The 10,675-nt window shown below is 34.8% G+C and overlaps 2 protein-coding genes across 2 annotated transcripts; one reads left to right on the top strand and one right to left on the bottom strand.

Annotated features, from left to right (window-relative positions):
- Positions 1-1,083: 1,083 nt before the first annotated feature.
- Positions 1,084-3,206, bottom strand: LOC106719270 (mitochondrial fission 1 protein). The gene is made up of 5 exons (XM_014513558.2): positions 2,969-3,206; positions 2,780-2,893; positions 2,257-2,427; positions 1,814-1,950; positions 1,084-1,360 (listed from the first exon to the last, which is right to left on the bottom strand). The coding sequence occupies exons 1-4, from the start codon at positions 3,011-3,013 to the stop codon at positions 1,828-1,830; spliced, it is 453 nt and encodes a 150-aa protein (XP_014369044.1). The 5' UTR covers positions 3,014-3,206; the 3' UTR covers positions 1,084-1,360; positions 1,814-1,827.
- A 279-nt stretch (positions 3,207-3,485) lies between these two features.
- On the top strand, positions 3,486-8,965 carry LOC106719269 (ubiquitin-like-conjugating enzyme ATG3). The gene is made up of 7 exons (XM_014513557.2): positions 3,486-3,705; positions 5,490-5,678; positions 7,208-7,321; positions 7,497-7,661; positions 7,816-8,007; positions 8,079-8,206; positions 8,718-8,965. Exons 1-7 carry the CDS (start codon positions 3,634-3,636, stop codon positions 8,869-8,871), a joined length of 1,014 nt encoding a protein of 337 aa, XP_014369043.2. The 5' UTR covers positions 3,486-3,633; the 3' UTR covers positions 8,872-8,965.
- The last annotated feature ends 1,710 nt before the right edge of the window (positions 8,966-10,675 follow it).

Below are 10,675 nucleotides of genomic sequence, written 5' to 3'. Positions count from 1 at the left end.
ACATTAATTTGCTTAGATTTCTAAGTTTCTCTTTTGAGTTTTAAACAGTGGCGCTAGTGTATACGTTTTGAATGTTGCCACATTACAAAAAAAAGTTTATTTAAGTTTTCTGACGCAATAATTTGCAATGCAAACGCACTTCGGTTGTTAAGCTGTAATTGTTTAAATATGTTCAAACCACGCCTTCGCCGTACGTTAGTGTACTGCTGTATGCTGCTTCAATACATTATAATAAACAAAAATAATAAAGATAAATTGTTTTGATATTGTCGTTTCAATCATAATTATCTTACTAATATTATAAATGCGAATGTTTAGATTGTTATTTTTTGTTATCTTGTTATTTATTTGTATGTATTTTCAAATGTTAAAATCAAAACTACATTTATTAATTTATATCGTTTTGACAAAATATTTTATTTAATTAAATGATCACATGCCCTTAATCTACGAGAGCCTAAAGCTAAATAAATAAAACATCTATATATTCTTAGAACAAAATGTACATAACTATAATTTGGAAATATTTGGAAAGTTAAACAATGCACTTAATGTGCATGTGATAATAACATACATTATATACTAAAATAAATACAAAAAATAAAATCCAATATGTCATGTAAATAATTCACAAATAATGTCGTGGATAAATAATTAAGATTTTCGACTTGTATTCATTAGCCTATGGTACATAGTGTTGCCATGTTAAATGTTTGCACATATTAATTATTTTATATAGAATGTTGCCATCTATATACTAAAAAAACCATAAGTATGATGCATTATAGAAAATTTTACAAATATATTGTATCATATAATAAAATATTAATTAATTAGTTTTCAAAGCATCTCTATACCATAGCCTTTTTTTTTTTAGTAACTTCCAACTATAAATTAATCAGTCTAAACTGTTTAAATAAGGATATTTATCTTGTTATTGTAATAACAAACAAAGAAAATCATTAACAGTAAAATTTTGATTGTCTTTCAAAATAAAATTTATCACACATCCCCATAAATGTCATAGAGACCTTTTACCTTTTTAAACAAAATTATCTAAAAATGAAAGAATAAATATTTAATACGATAAGCAAAATTATGCAATTGATATTATCAAATCTACCAATTCCTACCAAATCTAGAAAAGTGGCAACATTTAAAAGTTACTGAATCGTGCGCAGTTGACAACACAAAAAATATTTACCATTAAGCATACAGCTGACATTTATACAACAAGTATTATGAAATTATTTAGTGAAATTTTCTATTTTTTTTTGGTGATTTTTCTTCTATCTTCCTTTACTCTCTTTTTATCTTCTTCTTTTAGAAGAAGGTATGAACACCAATAATAGCATTCATTCTGAAATAAAAGATTTATTATGTTAAACACCAAAGAACAACAGGCCCAGAGAATAACAGCTTAAAATCTTTAAATGAATTTGCATGGGCGAAAAATGAGTACAAAAACATGTTGCCATCCCACTTATACTCTTTGAGAAAAACAGAGATAGAATAGAAAAGATGTGGCGTTTATTTACATCTATATATATAAAAGAAAGTCATGTTAGTTACACTATTTATAACTCAAGAACGGCTGAATCGATTTGACTGAAAATTGGTGGGCAGGTAGCTTAGAACTAGGAAACGGACATAGGATAATTTTTTCCCCGTTTTCCATTTTTTATTCCGCGCGGACGGAGTCGCGGGTAAAGGCTAGTTATAAATATACAAAAAAAAAACACCTTATTATCAGACAACAGCATGTTATTGTATTTATGCATTGGCAGCATAAATCAGACATTTCCATACTTACAGTAAAGCTATTTGCTATTTCTTGCTAGAGGCGAGTGCAATACCGAGTCCCACAAGCCCACCGATGGCCAACACAGCACCGCCCGCCACAGCCATACCCAGTAAACCTTCCTTCTCCATTCTTTTGTTGATTTGTCTCTATAATATAATGTCAAGTTACTAAGATGTTGAACATTATTTTAACTAATAAGGACAAATAAAGATTGTAATATTTACCTGGGTTAAATCCAAAAATCTGTATTTGTAAACAATTTACATTTGGATCAAATCCAAATGACTTGTCAGCTTTGTTTTTTAAGATGCAAGTCACTTTAATGACAATATGTTACAAAAAAAGGAGGGCAAAAAAGGGTTTACAAAAAGAATGTTTTTTTGTGATAAAAGAAAAAATGTATAAATTTAAATATTATCTAAAATAATGGCAAAATAGAATATGGCATTTACCTCCAATGTCAAAACTTGTTGATTAGCAGGTTCAATCTCAAGGAATGCCTTTACATAATGCAGAGCTTTGTTGTACTCCTTGATCCTGGCATTGCCTATAGCAAGGTAGAACAAGTAGTCTCTTTTCCCATCTGGATGGGAGTTGAACAGCTCTTTAAGAAGCAAGATTCCCTGGGAAAATAGTCATCAATCTAATATATAAAATTCTCGTGTCACAGTTTTCGTTGCCATACTCCTCCGAAACGGCTTGACCGATTCTCATGAAATTTTGTGAGCATATTCGGTAGGTCTGAGAATCGGCCAACATCTATTTTTCATTTTTTTTTTTAACTGCGCGCGGACTGAGTCTCGGGCGACAGCTAGTGTGATATACAAATAACAAGAGGGGCGTAAGTAAGTCATAATGCTTATAGGACAAAATAATGGACATATTTGTTTGTATCAGTGTGTTGTAATATTTACAGCCAAAACAAGAAAACAAATACGCAAACGCAATCGGATAAAATTTCATTGTTGCACATACCTTACGAATGTCTGTAGGGTATTTACTTCGTACCAGACACCAAGCGTACTCGAATTGCGCTTTATGAGTTATGTTACCTTTATGCAATTGCTCGTGAAATACTTGTTCGAATTTCTATAAAACAACAATATGAATATCAAGAACAAAGCGTTGTAATGAATCACATATGCTACACAAAGTTTTTCTTACTTGCAAATCTTCGGACGACACAACTTCATCTAAAACGTCCTCCATGGTGATGAAGTCTTAGTGTTTTCTCTTGTTTGTACAAATAATTATATTATTCTCCGTAGCCGATAAAAAGAAACGTAAATTACAAGATTATATCTGAAAATGAATTACGATTTATTCGTACATATTTGTCAAAAAATCAATTTGACGAGACAATGACAATTGATACTCGTACCGACTGATAATCAAAGAGTATGTACTACTCTGTTATCAAGCAGGAACTGAAGAAGATATCAATGAACAACAAAATTTCCAATCTTGTACCTACGGGCTTTATCTGATATAAGCACAAAAAGATAAAAATTAGTTTTGATACTAAATTCCATGAATAGAACGATGGCTTAAAATGAGTTATTGAAAGATGAATTTTCAATAAAAGGAACCGTCCATTATACATTTTACGGCGTTGATCTTTGTAAACGTTGATAGATGTCAATGTCACAAAACTTGAAATGACAGAAGTTGAATTACAAAGACAAGATTGACAAGACAATTCAATTTAGATTTCTGTTCTACTATTCTGCGGTGATATAAAAGTTGCTTTGTTTGGTATAAAACACATTTGATTAATTTATGTAAGGATTCTCACTTATTTTAAGCATTGCTCATCAATATTAAACACAATGCAAAGCGTAATTAATACGGTAAAAGGAACTGCTTTGGGCGTCGCTGGATATTTAACCCCGGTGCTGAAGGTGGGTATTAAAATGATACTATTGTGTTTATTTGATTTATAGCTGTAGTACTATCAGTGTTTACTGTGCTAACTGTGATCGTAACCATAAAACAAGTATTACATATTTAAATCGTTATCGGTGCCGGTCTATACAATATCGACTTTATCAAAAGCAAATTACTGTTGATATTAATATTACGTTCTACCTAGTCTAGCCATAAATACTGTCCCAAAATTTTGTATTAAAAAATTTCGAAAATGGAATGTCATTTCAAATATTTTTGTTTTCATGTGACATTAGCAGGCTTCATTCTTCTAGAAAACCCTCACTTGGTAACATTCATCCAAGAAGTCATCATGGAGTGGGGAGTCATAGAAAATCGAGTCGCTGTTATAGCTCTACATAAGTGCAGTAAAACACCGAGCGAGATATTCAATCTGTTACAATCGCTTCGAATCTCAATGAAATTCGTGTACCGTACTATCAAAAGGTTCAGTGAGATGTCCTCTGTCGATGACAGGCCCAGGAGCGGCCGCCCGCGGGATTCCAGGACGCCAGCGGTGATCAAAGCTGTTGCTGAGCGAATCCGCAGAAATCCTCTCCGCAAGCAGAAAATCTTGTCTAGGGAGATGAAAATTCCACCGAGAACCATCTCTCGCATAATTAAAGAAGACCTTAAACTTGCCGCTTATCGACGAAGTACAGGACATCGCTTGACTGCAGCTTTACGAAACATAAGAGCGACCAGAGCGAAAAAGCTGTTTCAACAGCACGCTAAAGGCGGGTACCGGAGAATCCTGTTTTCCGATGAGAAAATGTTCACGGTAGAAGAGAAATACAACCGTCAAAATGACAGGGTCTATGCTCACAACTCTCAGGAGGCTTCGGAGAAGGTTGCCAAGGTTGAAAGAGGCCATCACCCGGCATCAGTCATGGTTTGGTGGGGCGTGTCGTACGAAGGGGTCACTGACCTCCATTTTTGCCAAAATGGCGTGAAAAGGAAGGCGGCAAACTACCAAAGTGACATTTTGGAGCCTGTTGTGAAGCTACTCACTCAATCAATGTTTTCCAATGAGCATTGGATCTTTCAACAGGACTCGGCCCCGGCACATAAAGCACGAACCACTCAGCAGTGGCTAAAGGACAATTTGCCGGGTTTTATCGCGTGTGAAGATTGGCCCTCGGGAAGTCCAGACCTCAACCCTCTGGATTACCGACTGTGGTCAGTTTTAGAGGAGAAGGCCTGCTCGAAACCTCACCGCAATATTGAGTTGTTGAAACGTGATTTGGTGGCAGCAGCAGCTTCGATACCTCTGGATACGGTGCGTGCGGCGATAGATGAGTGGCCGGACCGATTGAAGATGTGTGTGAAAGCAAAAGGGGGTCATTTTGAGTTAATTTCTTATAAGTTCCTTTAAATAGTTAATAAAGAATAACTGTGTTGTATTTCATTACTTTTTGTTAGTTTATTTTTAAGATAGACATGTTTTAGGCAGGGACAGAATATATGGCAAGACTAGGTAATTGTAAAAATTTCTTTGTTGAACTTAGGCTACTTGTATTAGCTTACCTAGCAATGTTACTTTAGCATGATTATTGAGAACAGAGCCTCTTATATTTAATTTAATAATTTGAGATCACCAGAATATTATATTAATTTTTATAATTCATTTATATACAAAAAAAACACAATTACAATTGTCTTAAAATTAAACTATGACTATAACATACAAAATATTAGCATATAAGGCACTAATTAGCGGTTCTCAGATATCTTTATACTGTATTGTAATTGTTTTTAGGAGTCAAAATTCCATGAGACAGGTGTTCTTACACCGGAAGAGTTTGTAGCAGCGGGTGACCACCTAGTGCACCATTGCCCCACGTGGCAGTGGGCACGCGGTGAGGAGGCCAAGATACGCCCCTACCTGCCCTCTGACAAGCAGTTCCTTATCACACGGAATGTACCATGCTATAGGCGATGTAAACAGGTTGGTTGGTGGACTTTTTGGTTAATAGGTAAAATTAAAATTTTCTTTGTAGATTTTTAATATGTTATGTACTTTTTCATGGCTGCAGAAATTCAACAGTTTCAATTTTTAACTAGTATTTCTGGTAGTTTTCGACGCTAAAACATCTGTAAAAACATCATGTAATAAAACATTGCAATTGCAATGTCTCCATACGTAGTTCTTGTCAACATTAGTATTGTTATTGTCAGTGACATGTGCAAGGTCTTGTGATAAACTCGGAGTAACATATTGACCTCAAACTAGTTGATTTACATATGAGCCATTCCATACTTAATTAAAAAAATATTTAAGTAATGTATTATCATTTTATATACTGAAGGTAAAAGGCACCTTTAATGTTAAAAAAAATTGTTTTAAATTGAAGTAAAAATTCCTAGTTCCTAGTATTTTAATTTCATGGTTTAATAAACTAGCTGTCACCCACGACTGAATCCGCGCGGAATCGAAAAAAAAGGAGCATTAAAAGTAGCCTATGTGTTCTTCCAAACTATGTTCTACATCTGTGCCAAATTTCGTCAAGATCCAATGAGCTGATTCAGAGATACCTTCAAACAAATATCCATTCATCTAAACATTTGCATTTATAATACAGTTAAAATCTGTTATAACGAGATCGAAGGGACTACTCATATTGAGTCGTAAAAACCGATAGTTGTAACAACCGGTGACAGGTATTAATAGGAAAGATATGTATATTCATGTAGGAAATTAAACCGCATTTTGTTTACTTCAATACAAACGTATAATATAAAAGAACAATATCATTTTTGTATGCATAAAATCTGTAATTTTAGTTTGTTTGAAACACTTCTGTCGTGCATACACATTTTGTAACTCACGTTGGATTTTAATCAGCGTATCGTCACAATTTCCCTGCATGTGTAACTCTTTATTAAAAAGAACAATCTTTCGTAATACACTAACAGCATTAAGACCGTCAATCAAAGTTGGCACTGTAAATTGTTCTTCCGAGTCTTCCTGTTCATTTTCATTTTCCTCTTGAACTTCACGTACATTATCATCCTCCGTAGCTGGTGCACAAATTGCAATAGACTGATCTACATCAATGAACTCGTGTGTTTCAGTAGTAGATAAAGCAGGTCGTAAATTTTGGGCTAATTGAGCCAAAGAAATATTGTCCTCTTCATCATCGTCAATAACATCATCTGAGGTTCTTCTTATAAGACTTGTAAGATCTTTAAGATACTGTTACCTATTCAAATTGTTTACAATACAGCTGAGCCGGTCGTTCTACAGATATAATTCTCCGAAAAAATTAACCGAATGTGGTCGCTTAATGCGGTATGTCGTAGTAAACAATGTCGTAAAAACCAATGTTTTCGATAAGGCGGTCATATAACATTCAGCCAGGACCTTTGATTTTGGTCAATTTAACCGGTATGTTGTTCTAAACGATGTCGCCATAAACGGTTTTGACTGTATTAGTATGTTTCTATTACAATAAACTTTGAAATAAATGTTTCCAGATTGAATACTGTGAGGATAAGGAGAAGGTGATAGAAGATGAGAATGATGAGGACGGAGGCTGGGTGGACACGCATCACTATGATTCTACTGGTTCCCCCACAGTGGAGGAAAAGGTATGATCTTTTTACAATGGCATAGGTATTACTCAAAACTCTACTCAATTTTTGACAACAATAAGTGTCCATTTTCACTGGACGTTTTGTCTGAGAAACTAAAGGTAGCTTTTGGATACTCAATGTTATACTGAAGAACTACTACTATAGTATGATAGAGTATTGGTCAATTCAGGTATGTGAGATGACACTGGAAGCTGCGGATGCGGGGGATAGCGGTGGCGAAGAGAAGGGCGAGAGCGGCGCGGGGGACGGAGATGATGACGACGACGACGAGGAGGGCGAGGCTGAGGACATGGAGCAGTTCCAAGCATCTGGCCTGCTCGATGAGGTCGACCCGGTGAGTCACATAATACTGTTGTTAAACACACACACTTTTAGCCACCTTGAAAAATTATAACCTCTGATTAAGTAATCTCAATAGCCATGTTTTTTATTTACATACACATCTTTTGCCATCAATATTACTATATAATTTGTGAATACTGCTTCAGTCGACAGAGCTGCGGCCGCGGCGCGAGAGCAAGCCGGCCGGGGCGGGGGCGGGGGCGAGGTCGGGGGCGGGGGCGGGGGGACGCGCAGAGGGAGAGGGGGATGACATAGTGCGCACGCGCACATACGACCTGCACATCACCTACGACAAGTACTACCAGACACCGCGCCTCTGGCTCATCGGTTACGACGAGGTCAGTGACGTCAATAAAACATCAGACACTAAGGGATAGTTTAATTAACCAATAAAGTGTGATGTACGCAGGAACGTCGGTTGCTGAGCGTGGAGCAGATGTACGAGGATGTGTCGCAGGATCACGCCAAGAAGACTGTCACCATGGAGGCTCATCCGCACCTCTCCGGACCAACAATGGCCTCCGTACATCCCTGCCGGTATGTATCACATTCAAGTGTATCATCAACCTGCCCTTATCCCTATGGAGGGTCGGCACAGTATGTACTTCTCCATACATCTCTATCAGCCGTCATATCTGAATTTACCCCCTTCTTACACATATCCTCTTTCACACAATCCATACATACTTTCTTTGGTCTTCCTCTACATTTAATTTCATAACTTTTTTGTTTATATGATTATCATCCCTCCGCATAACATGTCCAAACCACGCTAACCTTCTGCTCCTCAATTTATAGATAACTGGCGCTACTTTCAAACTTCCTCTGATATACACATTTCTTAACTTTATCTTTTCTTGTCCATACATTCAAATATATGTTACAACTAATAATTGACAGGAATCTTTATTTAAGACAGAGTCATTTTAAGAAAGGCAAAGAGTGTAATGATAGAATGTCTTTACAATAAATAATATCTTTATCAGTCGTATGTTATGTGTGTCAGTGTGTCTATATATATGTCTTTGTATGTATGTGTATGTGTCAGACATGCGGAGGTGATGAAAAAGATAATAGAGACGGTGACTGAGAGCGGAGGTGCGATGGCGGTGCACGCCTACCTCATCGTCTTCCTCAAGTTCGTGCAGTCTGTCATCCCAACCATAGAGTACGACTTCACGCAGAACTTTGCCATGAACTGACTCCGCCCCCACACGCGCAGGCCACGCCCCCGCCCTCACACGCCACGCCCACCACAAGCTAGCGTACAAACAGCTTGCATTTTGTATCCTTTATATGTTAACTGCAGTATACGCTCGTTATGTGACTTGGGAGTCCCTTAGTGGTTATTTTGTAATAAATCTTCACTAAGTAACTGTTAAGTATCTGTTAAACGAGTTTGAGTAGCAGTGAATGTGTTTGAAGCTTTATCTAAATTTTAATATTGTCAAATTTGGAATTAAAATGTATTATTTTGATATATATTTTGTATATATGTGTTATTATTTTAAAAAATACATAATAATTAAACATTGGCTGAAATTCATTGATATTATTTCGAATCTTCTAATATTATTTTTAATAATAATATTTTAGATCGCACAATATGTTTATAAGATAATTGTAATATGCAAACATTGCAATTTAATTAATCATTTATTTAAAAAGCCTTTAGGTTTCTGAGACTATAATCACTATATAAAAAATAAATATCGTCATTATCTTTAACAAAACAGAGATAATATGTTTTAAACTTAGATTTTGGTCTCAAAAACCCACAGTAAGTGCAAGTAAACCGGTTATACTGAGTAAGGTGCCGTAATACTTGCACATATCATTGTCATATTGTTGGGATGACAAACGAAACCAACAGCCAAAGATTTAAAACCTATTAGATCCGGAACATAAAAATGAAGCAAGCGATTAAGAACCCTTTTATTCTAATAGATGTCACAAGACAAAATAACACAAAATGCATTCCTAACATTGACTGTCATTTAGACGTCAAACTTGTATAAAACACTATATGATTATGTATCTATGGTCACATTTATAAAGAACAAAAATAGGCCTTGGAGAAATGACATTAGAGTACAACTTAGAAAAAAAAACATAATAAATGCTAATGAATGTGTATTCAAATGTAATTAAAATAAACTAGGCAATGATTTCCCAACGTCTTTCATTAAATTTTTTCTTTAACGTACACAAAAAATGTCATATTTAACGTGAATTTCCACTTCAGGAAACAAACATTGTTCTACGTTTTTTAACTCAGTGGAAACATACGTTAACGCATTATAGACATTTAAAATCTATAAAATGAAGCTAGCTTTTAGCTGTTAAGCTTGAATATATAATTTATTATTTATATGTATATTATATTGTGCAAGGAAATCAATTTGTCTCTTTCATTGTGAACAAATTGTAATAAATAAGAAAGAGACAGATATCTATTGCACGTTATGCGAGTATCTCACATTTAATGCGAAAATAAATAGCTAATGTATTGTGTATGTTTTAATTCGATGTTTATTATTTAAGTTATATTTATAATTAAAAAGTTATTTTGCTAACAATGTTTTTTTTTATTTATCACCCTTTATTATCTCCGATAAAATATTAGCCCTTTAAAATTTCTATATCAAGTTTTTTCAGTCCCACTGACAGTAACTGGTCACTAAGTAAATGCTACCTAACATAATAAGTAGCCTATGAGTTTGTCCAGATTACGTTCTACATCTGTGCCAAATTTCATCAAAAACCGTTGAGTTTTTCCGGAGATACCTTCTAAGATCCATTCATCCAAACATTCGCATTTATAATATTAGTAAGATTTAATTTTCTAATTACTAAATAGTCAAAGATCAATGAAAAAAATTAAAATTGTCTAAAGTTTATTGATATCACGTTCATTATGTACAAATCACATTTTGCATAATAAAATATATCAATACATAAAGCAGTATATAAATACAATCCGCTATAACCACTACAAGTATTATA

Source organism: Papilio machaon, chromosome 1 (genome assembly GCF_912999745.1).
Source record: "Papilio machaon chromosome 1, ilPapMach1.1, whole genome shotgun sequence".
NCBI classification, from domain to species: domain Eukaryota; kingdom Metazoa; phylum Arthropoda; class Insecta; order Lepidoptera; family Papilionidae; genus Papilio; species Papilio machaon.
The sequence above is the reverse complement of the archived record's forward strand: the minus strand, read 5'-3'. Positions and strand labels throughout refer to the sequence as shown.

What these genes read in the sequence shown, in the direction of transcription:
- LOC106719270 (XM_014513558.2), bottom strand. Translation starts at nt 3,013, where the DNA reads ATGGAGGACGTTTTAGATGAAGTTGTGTCGTCCGAAGATTTGCAA. An exon ending in ACCCTACAGACATTCGTAAG is followed by an intron (nt 2,428 to 2,779) that starts GTATGTGCAACA and finishes CTATTTTCCCAG; the next exon opens with GGAATCTTGCTTCTTAAAGA. An exon ending in AACAAGTTTTGACATTGGAG is followed by an intron (nt 1,951 to 2,256) that starts GTAAATGCCATA and finishes ATTATATTATAG; the next exon opens with AGACAAATCAACAAAAGAAT.
- LOC106719269 (XM_014513557.2), top strand. Translation starts at nt 3,634, where the DNA reads ATGCAAAGCGTAATTAATACGGTAAAAGGAACTGCTTTGGGCGTCGCT. An exon ending in ATTTAACCCCGGTGCTGAAG is followed by an intron (nt 3,706 to 5,489) that starts GTGGGTATTAAA and finishes AATTGTTTTTAG; the next exon opens with GAGTCAAAATTCCATGAGAC. An exon ending in GCCTCCGTACATCCCTGCCG is followed by an intron (nt 8,207 to 8,717) that starts GTATGTATCACA and finishes TGTATGTGTCAG; the next exon opens with ACATGCGGAGGTGATGAAAA.